The sequence below is a fragment of the Lissotriton vulgaris genome, chromosome 9, assembly GCF_964263255.1.
Source record: "Lissotriton vulgaris chromosome 9, aLisVul1.2, whole genome shotgun sequence".
In the NCBI taxonomy this organism is placed as follows: domain Eukaryota; kingdom Metazoa; phylum Chordata; class Amphibia; order Caudata; family Salamandridae; genus Lissotriton; species Lissotriton vulgaris.
The window spans coordinates 1,119,952,344-1,119,969,156 of NC_141697.1; the positions used below are offsets into that span (position 1 = coordinate 1,119,952,344).

The following is a 16,813-nucleotide window of genomic DNA, read 5'->3' on the forward strand; positions in this document are numbered from 1 at the left end:
TATGATAGCCTCCATAAATACTGTAAGGAACTGCATTATTGGTTGAAGGGAATGAGAACCCATTGCAAATAATAATCAAAATCAGTGAGGGTGGCCACAAAGTGAAAGTCGGGAGGCGGGGGACAGTTGGAGAGGGAGGGTGGGGGGGCGAATTAAGGGGAAAATATATATTTTTTAAAACTTACCTTTCAATGCCGCCGCTCCTGATTCTCTTCCAGCAGGCTCCCCAGCCAATCCAGACGCTGCTCTCATGTTATGAGAGCAGCACCAGGATTGGTCGAAGCAACCTGATCTGCTGCTCAGACAGTGCCTGGGAGGCTGCGGCTTTTTTCCAACCCGGCTGTGCAACACAGCTGGGTTGAAAAAATTAGAAGTATGCATGTCTGTTTGGCCGGACTAAGACGGCCGGCCAAATTGACATGCGCACTTCTAAGTGCCCACCACTCCTCCCTCTCATTGCCCTACACACATGTTGGAGCCAGTCATAGAAATATAAAATATTGTTTCATTATCATTTTATTTTTATGTGACTGACTCTGATGAGTTGAGCGATGCTCCAATGGCGGAGGAGCCGCCCCTGATCAAAATCCTGGTCTGGATGAACCTCGAATGTCACTAAATAAAACATTATTTAACCATCTGATAGCTTGGCATGAAGCAGTCAGGCTTAACTTAGAGGCAATGTATAGAGTATTTATGCAGCACTCAAACAACAAAAATAATGAAGTAAAATACAACAAGAGAAAAAATCCAAACTTAGTACATTTTAATACATACATTGACACCAAAATTACAATATTTCATTCAGTAGAACCAGAGTTATGAGTTTTAAAAATTTTAGGTAAAAATAACACTAAAAGGTGAGAAGCACTAACTACGGGATATAGTTGCTCCGGACCTGCACAAAATCACAAGTTCAGAGCGACCATGATAGAGCACAAGCTGGGTAGAGACCAGATTCATCCTGATGGAAATCTTTACCTTCTGGCTTGGATGCAAGGACTGTGCAGTGCGACTCTGTGAGGGTCTGTATTGTCCTACGTTGCTCTGCGTTTGTTCCAATGAGGCTTTTGGTCAGGTGCTGTGGGGCTCTGTTTCATGTGCAGTGTGAATCTGCATTGGATCTTGTGAGGGTCCCTGTCAGGAATTGCCAAGCATGGCTGTGTGGGGCTCTGTGTTGCTCAAAGTGGGATCCTGTGGAGCGTTTGGTTAAGAGCTGCGCTGCTCTGCGGGGCTCTGCATCGCTTTGCATTGGGTCCGGTGAACCTTCATTTAGGCACAGAGAAGTGCACTCTGACTCCAGCCAAGGGCCATGGACCCTAAAGAGAGCAGTTGGGTGTCAGGACTCACTTCCACAAAGGCCAGCAGTGGGGACCAGGACTGGTCCTTTTGGGTCTGGTAAGGTGGAAAGCAGAAAAGGCCTCTGGAAGTTTGTTGTATCACTGTCCTTCACACAGAAGGCCAGCCAATTGACCCTTAGAGTCCTTTCTGCGGTCCTGGGTTCAAGACAGTAAGGTCCAGTCATCTTTCCAGCTGCAGGCAGCAGGGTAGTCCTTCTGGGTCTTCACAGGTCCAGGAGTGTTCTGGTTACAGGTTCCTAGAGTGCCGCTTTTATTCCCAGTGCCAGCCTGTTATAGGGAAACACCCCTTTGTCGAACTTTAAAACTTGTTCTGGTCAGTTCCTCCTTCTCCTCTGGGCTCAGCTCCAGCCTGGCTAGTGAAACAAAGGGCAGGCTGGCCCAGGTGTGAACTGTATCTGCCAGTGACAGGGTAGGCATCTTCAGAAGTCAGGAAGGGTTGGGCACCGGGCCCAGCCTACCCTTTGAGGTGCATTGCAATCAGGACACTGCTCCACCCCAGCCATCCCGTCAGGAAGACGCTAACCTCTCCACACTCAGTCCCCTTGTCCACTAGCTGGGAGGAATACACAACACACCACAGTAAAAACACTAACCATCAGGTCACCCTGGGCTATGGCAGAAAGGCATATTTTGTTTAGACAGGAAAATGCCAACTTTCTAAAAGTACATTCTCAAAATATTAATTTAAAATCCGACTTGACCATTAGGTTGGATTTTAAATTCCCTTTCCAGTGAGACCTTGAATCATTTTTCTAGCTAGTACCAAAATGAAGTTATGCACTACGTGGAGTTATAATGCAATCCATTGCTTTTCCATGGGTAGCTAAAGTGAAAAATGACTTTAGAGGGTTTTGAATGTCAGGATATATAAAACTTTAGTAGAAGTCCACCTTTTTTAAATCCCATGCATCATCCCCTATGGAAATTTAGGGCCTACATTTGGAGTGACTTATAAGTACTAAAAAGGAAGCTTTAAGCTTCGAAATGGCAATTTAAAACTGCACTACAGGCTGCAATGGAAGGGCTGAGACATGGTTTTCTTTGCGGTGGCACAATGAGTTCTGCAGCCTACTTGTATCATAAAATTTTCATACTCTAGGTACATATAGTATTGTATACTAGTGACCTACAAGTAAATTAAATGTGCTACTCAAGTATAGGCCAATGCTACCATGTTTAAAGGAGACAGCATAAGTATTTTACCACTGATTAACAGAGAGAAAGTGCAACAAAAATGTGTTCAGCAAAAGAAGGCAGACGAAAGGCAAAAACCTGGAGTGACCCTACAGAAAAGGCCAGGTCCAACAATAAGTAAATATGCTTTTAATCACAGCAATACTTTGTTGATGTAAGGTAAGTAACAAAACAAGGTACTTGTAAATGTGGGTGTTTGCCACATAGACAGAGGATATTACTGCATTTTGTAAACAAATTGATACTAACACCATTGTATACACAATGAAAAGTCTTAGAAGCTTACAGATCATATAGAGCAGGACATCCCCATATGGTCATTTTCTCCTTTTTGTGTCTTGACTGCATAGAACACGACTGTCTTTGGAGAAGGAGTTTCTTACAGTCTCTGTCAATTTTTTTGATCTGTCCTCTGCATAACTTGGTATTTAAGTTGGCTCACATTTTGAATTTGTGTGGAAATGTTGCCCAATCGTGAAATTTTTCTATCATTTCTGGTGTTGCATCTGTGGTAAATTAGTCATGCTTTCATTTTAAATTCATTTTTGCACACACAATGTTTCCCACATCAGTATTTTAACAGCTACACACAAATCACATATCACAAGTAAGCATATCTCATACTCTGAATTTCCTTCCGGTGTAGGGGTTGGGTCACTCATTTCCCCAGATGACAGCATTTTAATTGCCACAAAAGCAACATGGTTGTTTGCTACAATTGCATTATACGCGTTAATCTGATGTTTTGGTGATATCCAAGAACCATTAATTGAATATTGTCATCACCATGAACATGTATTTGTTTGCATTTAGTTTACCCATCTCTTTAAATGCGTCCTCTTTCATCGTGTTGGACACCTCACCCTGGTTTAGAACCATGGCAAAGTTTATGAAGATGGGATCTTACTCAATGCCATAGCTGATCAGTGTCCCACTGTTTACGTTCATAACATACACATTTCTAATACCTGGTGGCCTATCAATCAGGTCAATCATTTTACAGTGGATCTTGATGTCAGCAACTAGAAATTCGCATCCTTCATTTGATGAGCGTTGGTTGGGGACATAAATAATTGTTAAATGGTCATGAGTTGTTTTGATGAGGGACGACATTTTCTGACCTTAAATGATGATGTTGCATCTCAAGGGGTCCTTCTAGGTTTCCTAGGTCTCCCATTTTGTGAGGATTGCATGCACCTCATTGTCATAGATACTGTCATCTGAAACCTCCTTGAGTCTAGGGCTGGAACAGTTATGCAAGGGCTGCTCACTTTTTTCGGGTCTAGAATTATTGCTGTTCTTTTTCCTGCAACATATCCTATTAAAGTGGTTTTACTTGCCATAATTGGAGCGTTACTTCTAGTGTGAATTCAATGCTCTGAAGCAACCGTAGGAGTATGGGCCCTGTCACTAGGCCCTTTTCCACTGTATCTCGTTGTGCTGCCTTCACTGATGACTCCCACAGCTTACTTAATAGCATCTTCTTCATCAGTCACTAAGGTGAACATGCCTCTCTGTGGCTCTCCTTATATTGGGTAGCTTTGTACTTCTCCCAGGTCTAGAAAAAGTAAGAGCCGGTTTCCTAACTAGCTCAGAAATTCTAGTCTGACCGGTCATCATGTTCATCATGAAGAAATTCAAAGCTTACTGAGCTTGACTTAAAATGCTTTTCATGTGTTTAGGGATGCACTGGTTAAGATGGTTGTCCATATGTGCTTGGAAAGTGTTACTAATGTGGATCCAGTGAACCTGGACCCACTTCTTGTGATACATTCAAAATACATGCAGCCAACCCATTGTAGCCTTTGCATCCTTAAATGGATGAAAGGCATTTTAATCCAGGCGTAAGTAATCCAAAGTGCCCCCTGAAACCACTGTACTAAGACATATAAATGTGTGGTAGTGTCAGACCAAGACTCACACGTATTCTTCTGTTCTGTGCTGCAATTTCCTGTAAAGTCTGGAATGGAAGTTAGAGCAATGTGTGAATGGATGGCAGCTATTATAGCACCCAAGCCACACACACTGCACCTTCTTTTGATCTTTTTAGACAGCAGCAGCCACAGTGGGCCAGTGAGTTTCTTTTTTTAGTCCAGCAACCCCTTCACAATCAGGGCTGCAGAATCCAGGTCTAAGGATATATATGCCTACTTATGGAGCTTAAATCACTGCAAGCAACCTAGAACTAGGTGTAATTGTGTGCATTCATAAATTTGAAGTTAGGAGGAGAATGTCTGATTTGCCTGCCCAGGAGAGGGGTAATTAGGTTTTCATTGGGATTAGGGTGAACCCCTAGTGTTCCCAATGTTTTTTGGGTAAGTTACTTGCACATGCAAAGTTACTCAAGGATTGCAAAGTGACATTTGCAAAACCATATTTCAACATTACCTACTCACATGAATTGGCTGCTGTAAAAAATCCAGGAGTAAGTCTAGGAAAATAATCTGTGTACTTAACCAAACTGCCCAAGTACCCAGCAACTCCTCCCCCAGAGTTACAAATACAATAGGTTTCCTTACAGGTGGAGTTCCCAGATATTATGTGTTACAGCTTTAGGGTACTCTTAGAAATAAGAGTAACCTTTATATTTGGCCCTGAGTCCTCTGGGTATTCCTCAGTCACTCTGACTCCTGGTGTGTCACTGGAAGACTCCACCAACTTTTGGCAGGTGTTGTTTCTGAGTGAAACTCAAGAGATGCACACAAATCTCCTAACTCTTACTGGCCCAAACGTAGTAAAAAGGCCACTCATAATGAGAGGACCAGTGTGGTCCTGCAGTGTAGCTGACCTGCCTGTAATGCCTGGTGGTTTTGACGAGTATGATCTTTTTTGCAATACAATTTCCGAAATCCCTTTCTTTTGCAAAGTGTATTATCCAGAGGGACTTTTTGTCAAAATCTGATCAATCAAACATGTAAGATCAAAGCCTGCATCCATAGCCAATGCTTTGGGAAGCTTCTTTGGTTTACATTTCCATTCATTCCTTAAAAATTGTTCAGACATATAGCAGCATAGATCAACAAATAAATCGCTACAGCAAACCAGGTTATCACTTTGTGAAATGTAATATCTGACATATAGTAATTGTGGGATGAATGAATGAATGAATGATAGAATACGCACTTGTATAGCGCATGGCTACCCAAGGGCATCCCAGTGCTTTAGTGTGACGCCTCACTCAGCAAGCACATCTCAGGAGAAAAGGAAGGTTTTCAGCTGTTTCCTGAAACTGAGGTAATTAGGTTCCAAGCGAATATGCTCAGAAATCCGGTTCCATAGTTTGGCTGCATTGTATGAAAACCGCTGACCTCCTGTTCGAACACGCATAATCAGAGGCACTACGAGTAAGCGTTTTTGCTTAGATCTCAACAACCTGTTAGGGTGATAGAGTTGAACCATCGCCTGGATCAGAGGGGAGCCTTTTCCAGAAATGGCTTTGTGAACAATGCACATCGCCTTAAAACTAATTCTGGTCTGAATGGGAAGCCAATGCAGACCTAAAAGGGCTGGTCTGGCCGAACTGCATTTAGGGATGTTGAATAGTAGGTGGGAAGCACAGTTCTGAACAATTTGTAGTCTGTTGGTAGTTGGGGAGCACCAAGGTACACTGCGTTTGCATAGTCCATTGGCGAGAGTATCAGCGCCTGGACTAGCGCCCGTCTGGCGTCAAAAGGAAGAAGAGGAAGGATCTTCCTTATCAGCCTTATTAGTCCATAGCAACTAGCTCCGACTTTATGAGCCTGTTCTTTTAAATCAATCTTAAATCGAGCCAGATTCCCAGACTCTTGATCTTATGTTTTGGGGCAGGTGGAGGGCCCAGACAACTAGGCCATGAAGAATCAATGCTGACAGGGACAGTATGCCCAAGAAGCATTTGTTCTGATTTAGCTCCATTTAGCTTCAAGAATGACTCATCCATCCATGCAGAGATCTTGCCCAGGCATGATATAAGACCAGGCTTTGACTTATCCTGCTGACTAAGGAAGACCACTAGCTGCGTATCGTCGGCGTAAGTGACGATTTGGATCCACCAAGGATATACCAATTCAGCTAATGAACTCATGTAAATATTAAACATGGTGGGACTTAGTGATAATCCTGGGGGACTCCACACTGCAGAGAGATATACTCTGATGCAGCTTCGCCTTCATAGACGCAGAAGCAGCAGTCGTCAAGAAAGGACTGATCCATTGCAGTGCAGTTCCTGCTACACCGACCTCCCTAAATCTCTGAATCATAAGTTGATGGTTGACAGTGTCGAAGGCTGCTCTAAGATCCAACAATATTTGAGCAGCGCAGCCTCCGTCATCCATGATCTTCCTGATCTCTTCTATTACTACTATGAGGGCTGACTCAGTGCCCTGTTGGCATCTAAAGCCTGTCTGAGAAGGGTGCAGACACTTATTGTCTTACAAAAATGAAGACAGAACCCAATTGACATGTTTTTTGGCCAAATTCCAGGCAGCAAGGAGATGGGCTGATAGTTGTCAATTATGTTGAAGCAAAGAAGGGGCTAGGCTTGTGTTTATTTGCCTCTCAATATCCTCAGACTGGCTTTACGATAGGCATATATCAGCTTTGATTCGTGGCAGCGTAATATACTCTATGGTTTGGACAGAATACCGAGTCCCAGATTCTTATGTGCATCTTACGTTGTGTGGATGAGGATTGGGGCCAATGATGGTGCCAGTAACGTAGCAAGAGTGCCATGAGCCCTGGTTCAGGGAAAATGGTTCCTTCGACTGCATTTGAGGTAACAAAATACAACAATTATCAGGGGCTCTGGCAATATCATATTTTGATACAGTCATTAATGATGCTGGTGTGCAGTGCAGGCCTTTATGGTAAATAGGAAACATTGAAGCAATGTTCTGGATTCTGCCACACCCACCATTGTTCACCACCAGCCCCCTCCAGCACAGGAACCAGAAGGGGTAGGGTCCTTTGTTCAATTATGGCCATGGGCATCTCCTTTTCTTGTCCCATTAATTGAATAAATGCACTTTCAAGCATGGAGTAATGGAAAGTAGCCTCTGCTACTAACCTATGAAGGTCCCTTCTTACACAGGAGTCTGGCACACATGTGTGTGTCATAGCAAGGCACTAAAATAACCTCAGTCATTAAAATCCTGATGAACAATCTAGCAGTTGCTGCTGTGGGTTATCAGGGCAAAGGATGTTGCAGCAGAAAAATGCGAAAATATAACACAAGCTGTCCTGTACATGTGTTTAACAGCTGGCAAAATATTGTTCTTATGATTGTCTTACGATTGTCACATTCTGGAGGCTGTCAGTGCATGCAGTATGGTTTGCAGTTTTTTGCTCTGTTGGGATTAGTACAAACTGTTAACAGTTTCCCATCTTCGCTGACATCCCATCAATTGTGTTGGCTAATTTATTAAATCTAATTTTTCGGAGGAAATTTGTTTTGCTATGCAGATATATAGTTCGCCTAAGAAGCACTACAGCTTTGATGTGAATGTCATCAAATGTGATTTCTCCTCTTTTTGCACAGACACAGAACAGAATGAAATTGGCAGACAACTATGAGGAAGATGACCATCACCCACATCACCACCACCACCACCATCACCACCACCAGTCTCCTGGAAGGTCTCAGCACCCCAATCATCGACCTCCTCCAGATCAGGTCAGTGGCATCTTTCTGACAGGCAGAGATTATTTTCATAAGTATGCAGCACAGTCAAATGAAGTAAACAATCCTAAGAGTTATGGCCTGATTTATTATTTGGCTGGGGCAAGTCCTCCACAAGGGCAGCGGAGTAACATATTCCATCACCCTGATTGAGGTGCTGCCAGCCAAATTTAGAAATGTACACTGGTCGGTCGGACCTTTCTAGCTGTGGCAGGAGCCTCTGTCACAGTGGTGCCTGTCAATGCATTGTGAGTTTGCCATACAGCTCCTTCAACATGATGAGCAGTACTTCAAACTTAGAGTTTTTTTAATTTTCAACAAGAAAATTCCAAAGCTGGATTTCTTTTTCAAAATAAAAAAAAGCAAATCCCCTCAAATGAAAAATGGCTGTAGGTATGCTCACCGTAATTAGGTGAGCAAACATGTAGCCAAACCTCTGACAGCCCTTATTCAGTCAGGCCGTGAGTGGGGTTCGATCACAGCAGAGACAGAGTAGTCTCTGCCATTGTCAGACCTTGATAAAACAGAAACCTGGGCACACATATAAATATAAACAGTTGATACAGCAATTGGTTGTAAATGTTGTTGACACCGGTGGTTTTCTTTAAAGGTTTTTTTATGTGAAGATGTTCATAGGAAAAACAAGGCCAGCCTCGGCCTTGGCTGGCGTTGATATTTATATGTGTGCCCAGGTTTCTGTTTTATCGTGCTGAGGGATGGGCTTCTAGCTACTCACTCATTCAGGGGTTTTGGGTCTTCCCCTGTCCTGGAGGCACCACACACTCACTGATATCCACCACCTAGTCATCTCTACTAGCTACCTGCCTGAGTGCAACTCACCTGCTACCCCAAACCCTGCACAGGAGCCATTGTCAGACCATGGTTTGCCTGCTTCCACATCAGGTGGGCCGATCATAATGTTGGCAGGGAGGGAACTCCTTTAGTGTTGCGATGAATTTTCCTCTCCACCAACATATAAATGTGGTCCTAATTATACAACAGAACTGATCAGTTTAAATATCAGTGATATTCATTTCAATCACTCTTCCAATTCAAATGTTACTCATCTTATGTCCTTTACACTGTATTTCTGTAATTAAGTCTTTCTTCCTCTCTGGGTTTCCTTTGTAATATATGAAATTTTGGTGATTCACATCCACGCGATTGGAGGGTGCTGGAATGATTTTCCCTCACACACTTTACTTCAGATAAGATTTTCTGTAGAACATAATATTGAAACGTACACAATTGAGAACAAGAACAGCATGTAAGATATATATTTGCATTATAAATGTGTAACAGTGACTACACTTCTAGCAACACATTAATCCAGCCTCATACTTTTGGCACCCAACATGCCAACACACCATCTTTATTTCTGGTTTTCCCTGGATTTCCCAGTCTAACAAATTAGACAAGCATTTGGAAAGCCAGTGTGTTTATGTAGTAAATCCTATTGGCTTTGATAATGCTTTTTTGTTGGATAGCCGCCCAAAGAGCATTTGTGGTGGCCATTTTGGAACAGGAGTTATAAAAGTATTACAAATGCATCGAGAAATAGTGGTGGTGGGTGCAGGAACATACACAGCAGTCATCTTTGAATGCATTTGTGATGTTTTAACAAATACCACTCAGAGACGGATGCAGTGGATGTACGAATCTACTGTTACCATCTTTGTATCCATTTGTAACATTACAAAAAATCCAGTTCAAAGCTTGTCATGATGGTTGTGTGCATATCTGTGGAGCCATCTTTTTATGAGTTTGTTAAAATAATACCCATTCCTAAATGCCCACTGCACAAACCTACACACGTGCATATGCTGGTGGTCTTGAAATGGACCAAAAAACATTATAGGATGGATGCTTGCTGATAGCTCAGTGTACACTGAAAAGTATATACAAATATATATTTTTTTTAAATAAAGAAATTTCAGAGGGCGACACAACTATAATGTTATACGGGCTATACAAAACATTTGACAGAACTATCCCCATGATGTAACTCTCAACCAAATGGGCAGAAGTCCCAGGCCTAGAACTGACAGAATCTAACTTTATTCTGATTTGAAAACAGGCAGCACGATGATCGATCTGTCTTCTGCATAGGGCCAAAGCATTTAAAATGATGCTGCGATGGTATATGACACCCACACACCTGAAAGTGATTGCTAACTGTTTGAACTCTTGTTGGAGGGGTTGTGGGCTTAGATGGACATATATGCACATGTGGCAGGAATGCCCACAGATACAGGGGTTTTGGGCCTAGGTTTTCGGGACAATCAAATATATTACAAATGTAACTTTACCAATGCAACCTCTAATTACCTTCCTGGGCCTGTCTGATGATGAGGGGCTGTCCCCCCTCTCATCATCCATGACTATATTTCTATCCTCTTTGCTCTTGGCAGCTCGCCTGGTGGTGACACTGGAATGGGGGAACCCCACGCCACTGACAACAGGCATGTGGTGGACTAAAGTATGTAATATTCACGCAATGGAATGGCTCACCACAGTGCTATGAGATACTATGCCCAGATATGAAAAGATATGGACTCACCTATGTTAAACGAGATTGGAGGGTATCCACACCCCCAGAACTGGGGCACCTAACAGAGGAACAGGACTCGGACCCTGAAGAATGAGGGTGCCACTCATAGTCACCAATAGTCACATTGGAGGGATTGTAGCACTGCTACCCGTTACATCAGGGGCACCTGGCCTTTTATGCAGCACTTTCTTGACCCCTGTAACTATTTTTATTTATAATGGTTAATGTAAGCTGCATTTTTTTAATGTATGTTTGTACACTGCATTGGCCCTCACCTGGGGAATAAATAGGTGTTAAAAAACTAATAAAGTGGCAGAAGTGTGGAGGAGCAATGAAAAAGTGGGGGTACGGGGAAATATTAAAAAACGTTTTAAAAATAAGCACGACTAGGAGGGGCAGGGTAAGTAACAGAAGCTGGGGAGAGAGAAGCAGTACAGACAGTGAAAGAGTAAAGTGAAGGAGGCAAAGTGGGAGAGAGAGGAAGAAACACATTCACTTTCATGGAGTGCCTAGAGTAAAAGAAAACAATAGTCCCCTTAATGCATGCAACAGCAGGAGTGGAAGGACGCATGTCGACCAGCAATCGGAAGACAGTGATGCCAAAATGCTCCTGGGTGGGGCAAATGTATGCATAGGGATGAAAGCCATCAAATCAAGATGAGGCAACTGCGAGAGGCAAAACATCAATGTAAACATGTGCACAGGGCTAACCCAAAGCCTCCTCTATGTGTATAGGAAAAGAATAGGCCTGGCCAAGGCACAGCAACAGCTGTGTGTGGACAAGACTCAAAAAATATTTCATAGTCTAAAATACTGCAGCATACATGTCAATGTGAAAATGCATTGAAATATAATTTCATATTTGACTCAGAGCCAACGTGACAGAATGCCATTTCACATCCTGTTCCATTCCCGCTAAAAAGGAAAAAGACTCATTTTTAATAACAGTAGGGTCCCCAAGAAATTACACAGTTGTTCTTAAATATTAGTTGTGGATGCAACATTTATGAAAATATATTTGGCCAGGAACAGTGGAAACAATTATTCCAAAGCCACTTTTTAGAGGGGTTTGGTGACTCTGCACTGACATTTGCTTTGGAAATATAGTGGCAAATGTTGCACAGGCTGGAGAGAATGCCAGCTTTCGTAAAAAGTGCAGAGTTCAGATGTTGAAGCAGGAATCTATGCTAGATGATGGAGATCAAGCTGAGAATCAAAACGATATTTCAGTGCAATAAGAATAACTGTTGGATGAGACAGGTTTCACTTGTAAGCAGTGGAGGAACATTGTGGAGTGGAGTGGTGTGGCTCACTGGTTAGAGGCGGCAGACCCGGAAGCAGAGGATGCCCGGGACCAGGGTTCAATTCCTGACGCCGCAGGGTTGTGAACCAGGGTCAGCGGACTCGATAATTCTTGCCTCGGTGCATTCTCTAACCAGGGATCACACTCAGCAACTCTGGCCATTAGCTTGCCTCATCTCCACAACGGCCCCCCACAAACGCTGGGGATGCCTGGTTTCACCCTGGAGATACCAAGGAGGGAACATCTCACAGGGAAAGCCAGGATGGGTTCCCCAGCTGTCTATAGCGCCATGACGCCTCTGGGTAGCAGTGCGCTTTACAAGACACACACATTTACATTTACATTGTGAAACCGCTTGTGTCGGAATGAAGTGCAATTCAAAATGTTAAATTACACTACAGTAGAAAAACACACCATTTGGTGACTCAGTGATATGTCTAGGGTAAATGGAGGATAACAAGGAGGCAGTTTATATATTTATTTATTTATTGCATATCATGACACAAGGGCGCTGAAGCACTTTACAGAAAAAAATCTGTCAATTGTACATACTGTTTAGGAATAGATATATTGGAATAATAGTCTCAAAGGATGAATAGTTAGAAAAAAATAAAGACTAAAGAGGTTGTTCTTCAGATTCCCTCTAATTGCAAAGAGGTCTGGGTTCTGTCTGATATGTTCCAGAATACTCTTACTGTGCCTGGGTGCAGAGTAAGAAAGGGTTGGTTAAGGGTTCTGCTTTTTCTGACAGTGGTAACATGTCATACTGGGTGGGGAGTGTTATTCTTCTCCTCTCTCTTCCTGTCATATAGAGTTTCTCCTGTAGCTAGATGAGATGGAAGACCTTTGCGGATGGCATTGTGGGTGAAGGAACCTAATAGGAAATTAATCCTAGCATCCAGCGGGACACAGTGTAGGCGTCTTGAGAAAGGTGTAATATTTTCCACTGGCGTAACGGAACTTGAGGAAGCCCCCATGCAAGCTACGTGGAGGACCCCCTTCCAGACTCATTAGGGAGCTCTCCGGGCAGAGTACGGTGCTGAAGGGGGCCCCTGGAACTTGCCCCCTGCACTGCGGGGGCTGCGGGCGCTGCGGGCGCTGCGGGCGCCTGTGTTACACCACTGATATTCTCTCATCTCTTTCTTCTGGTGAACAGCCTGGCCTTTGCATGGGGAAAGGCTCCGAGGGATGAAGGGGTTGAAATGTAACAATCTACAAGTATTGCATTTTCTCCATCTGTGTGAGGCAGCACTTAAGCTTGCATTGCTGTCTTGAAGTCTTATCGAGGAATGGATGACTTTATTTTTCTCAGGAGATGGATTTGAAGTGATGTTGTTGTTGACAATTAGGTGATGTATTCCATCCTCAATAGAGTTGTTGTAGAGTACTAATGATGGAGGGAGGCCTCGTGGAGAAATAGCTGAGCCGTTCTTGAGCTTAGGGGGTGCTGAGAGTCACTGGGAAGAGAAGAAAGAATTTGGGGGCCCTGGTGCCCCAAAGGGCTCCACACGGACACTGTGCACCAAAGGTGGCTCTTCTGGGGACCCCAAACATGCTTTCTGACATGCTGTCCATGTCGGAGAGGCCAGCATGGAAACCATGTTGGAAACCGTACATCGTAATCTCAAGGGCAAAAAGGCCCACCCTTAAGATTACTGCCCGGCTTCCGACTGGCCGACGGGCTCTCCGAGCCGGTTTACTTTCCAACCCCCTCCATCATAATGAGGAGGTCGGAAAGTAAACCTTGTGGCCCATTATGATGCGGCCCTGAAGGATCCGACCTGTGATGCCTTTACAGGCCGTATCGCTATCGGCCCCTTCGTTTTTTTAGGTCATCCAGTTGTTGCAAAAATTTAGCGAAAATGCAAAAGGAACATCAGGTGAAGTTTGCAGAAAGAAGTCAACAGGTTTCATCTGGTAGTAATTTAAATATGGTCACCATTAGTCTGGCACTAAAAATATGATCTATTGATAAAAGCACAAATGCCTATATTAAAATGTGTCTCTTAATTAAGATGGAATTTTTCGAAATAATGAAATAATTATGATTCCACAGCAGCACTGACATCACTAAATTCCCACCTACACTGTCTTTAAAAGAAAAAACCTAGTAAGAGGACTTAATTTAATGTCATCCATCTGCACAAAAAGTGACATCACTGGATTTCCCTTCAGCCATCTGCACAGGAAATGACATCATTTTCCACCTTCCATCTACTTTAATCAACACTTCAGGGCATGCAATTGCCTAGATATCCCCAGCAAAGGGTGGACACGTACAAGGGCATTGCCTGTTTGAGGCAAATAGGGTCTTGGACCAGAACGACTGATCCACTTACACATTAAGATAAGTTCAAATGTATCACCCAGCACTATATACTGCCAAACCCCACAATTACACTGACGATTATGTAGATTACCCAGACACTCATTAGCATTCTTGACAACTAGACTAGTATTCACACAACAGATAGACCTACTCTCCATACGCATCCCACTAACTACCACACATCCTCCAACCTCACAACACCTATTGCAACTCATGCTCAAATCAACGCTCGCTGTGCAGTACTATGTGCACCATACATCGCAGCCATCATCCCCAATCACAAGCTTGACACCCTCTTCATCACCGAAACATGGTTAACACTTACATCTTTGTAAATCCCAGATGTCCTTCTTCCCACGGGCAACAACATCTATCATGGGGACCGTACACATAAGAAGGGAGGAAGTCTCACTGTCATCCATAAGTCTTCTTGGTTCTGCTCTGCAAGTTAGTAACACTCAAATCCATGGAGATGGTGACATGTTATTTTCCAATCTGCAAAATTCAAACCACCACTTTCCATCTCATACATATGCCTTCCCCAGGACAGAACAAGGATTTCTGTGTTGAATTCTAGGTTCTACTCACCCCCTCATCCATGCAACATGCCCACACCACCCTATTTGGTGACTTTAAACTCCTAGACAACACAAGCTAAGAAAAAAAACCACTTCAACCTTATCGATACCCTCAACATGTTACTACGTACCACACAGCAAACACACTCCAAAGGCCACACGCTCTGCCTGGTCTTCTCAACAATCTGAACCATACAAACCCCTGGACTGGATTGACCCTTTCACCGTCCCTATCTCCATCTTAGCATTCTACCAACAAACCAGATCACCACAAAAGAGAAGACCAAACCTTCCGGTCCTTCAAAGATGTCTCAACAGCCAACAAAATTCTTGAACTCATCTCTCGCCCTATTAATTCCATGTTTGACACCAATATTCTTCAAAACAACTTCAACAGTTTGTTTGAAAGCTATGTGAACATCCATGAGCTGATTACAACATTAAAGTGCAAACCAAAGCCCACTGGTACTCTAAACAACTTGCAGACAATAAACAATCCATCCGCAGACAGGAAAGGACATAGAAGAAAAACAGAATTCTACAAAATCTCTTGATTAACATGCAAGCAGCTCAATACATCAGTCAGAGCAAAGTACTATACCAACACCGTCAATGAAGTTACCAACAGTAGCAGAAGGCTGTTCTAGGCAATCAAGTACTGCATCAACTTCCTGCTTGACATACCTATACCTCACTCCACAGAAAAGTGCAATGTCATCAACCTCTCCTTCCGTGAAAAAATACAGAATATCAGACAGCGTTGGGGTAAATTTAGCTAAACCTAGTTAAAGCAATAATTTGATCCATGTACAGGCACATTAAAGACAGCTGCCTAAAGAGACTTCTCAGGTAGGTGTTTTCGATGTAGCTATCTTAACTCATAATTTTCTGGGACAATACAAGTATTTTACAAAGGCCCACATTACTATTAGTTTATTGTGAGGGCACTACCAATGTGGTTATTTTGCACTCAAAATTACCAAGAGGTTCCGGGTAATTTCACATTGCTTCGCTATGTAATGTGGCATACTATTGGAAATTGGTGTTTATGCATTTATTTAAGTAGTTATTCACAAATTCTTCCATGGTTTGTTCTTTAAATCTCTTTATTTGTTTTACCAAGAGAATCAAACATCATAAACATCCCCCTCCGCCCATGAGGATGCACAGACAAGAATGCATTATTATTGTAAGTCTTATCATTTGAGTCGTGTGTGACCGGACACCAGTGGAGCAGCCATTAATCCTACCCACCCCCGGGGAGTAGTTCGCACCTATCCCCTCTGCTAGCCGCCTGGGTAGTATTTATTCCATCCTCCACCGGAGCAGGTCTTTGCCCTGCTTCTCTAGTCGATCCGTTCCTCACTGATCTCCATGGACCTCATATTTTGTCCCATTCACATAGATACCCTCTCGCTTGGTGCATCATTTTTTCTACTCTATTCACCAGTTCAGGCTCTCCTACCATTTCAGTATATCTCTGCGGGCCACCATCTGTACCAGGTTGCTGAATATCAGTGCATAGCAGTCTAGAGTTTATTCGGCCCAGATTCCCAGAGTGACCACCTGGAGTGTAAGCTGCACTTCCTGCATCAGTGTTACTGATATTCCGCTTCTCACTCCCTTCCAGTAGGTTCCAATTTTCAGACATTCCCAGAGTGTGTGGATTAGGGCTCCTCGCATGTGGCAGCCCCGTAAACATTGGTCATTTGGAACCCGGCCCATTCAAAACAGGCGGTTCCGGGTATAGTAGGCTCTAAGCTAAATTTTTAACAAGATCCGTTTGAAGCCCGCTCGGATTCCCACGTCCCAAGAGTACTCACATGACTGACTCCAGTCAT

General features: G+C 43.3%; 1 protein-coding gene across 4 annotated transcripts in view; it reads left to right on the top strand.

Annotated features, from left to right (window-relative positions):
* ERC2 (ELKS/RAB6-interacting/CAST family member 2) overlaps positions 1 to 16,813 on the top strand; it is a 2,191,867-nt gene that overhangs the window by 1,798,288 nt on the left and 376,766 nt on the right. For all 4 annotated transcript variants that reach the window (XM_086939131.1, XM_086939132.1, XM_086939133.1 and 1 more), the window contains one exon: positions 8,071 to 8,205. In XM_086939131.1, coding sequence (XP_086795257.1) covers positions 8,071 to 8,205 — 135 coding nt within the window. The remainder of the gene's footprint in view (positions 1 to 8,070; positions 8,206 to 16,813) is intronic.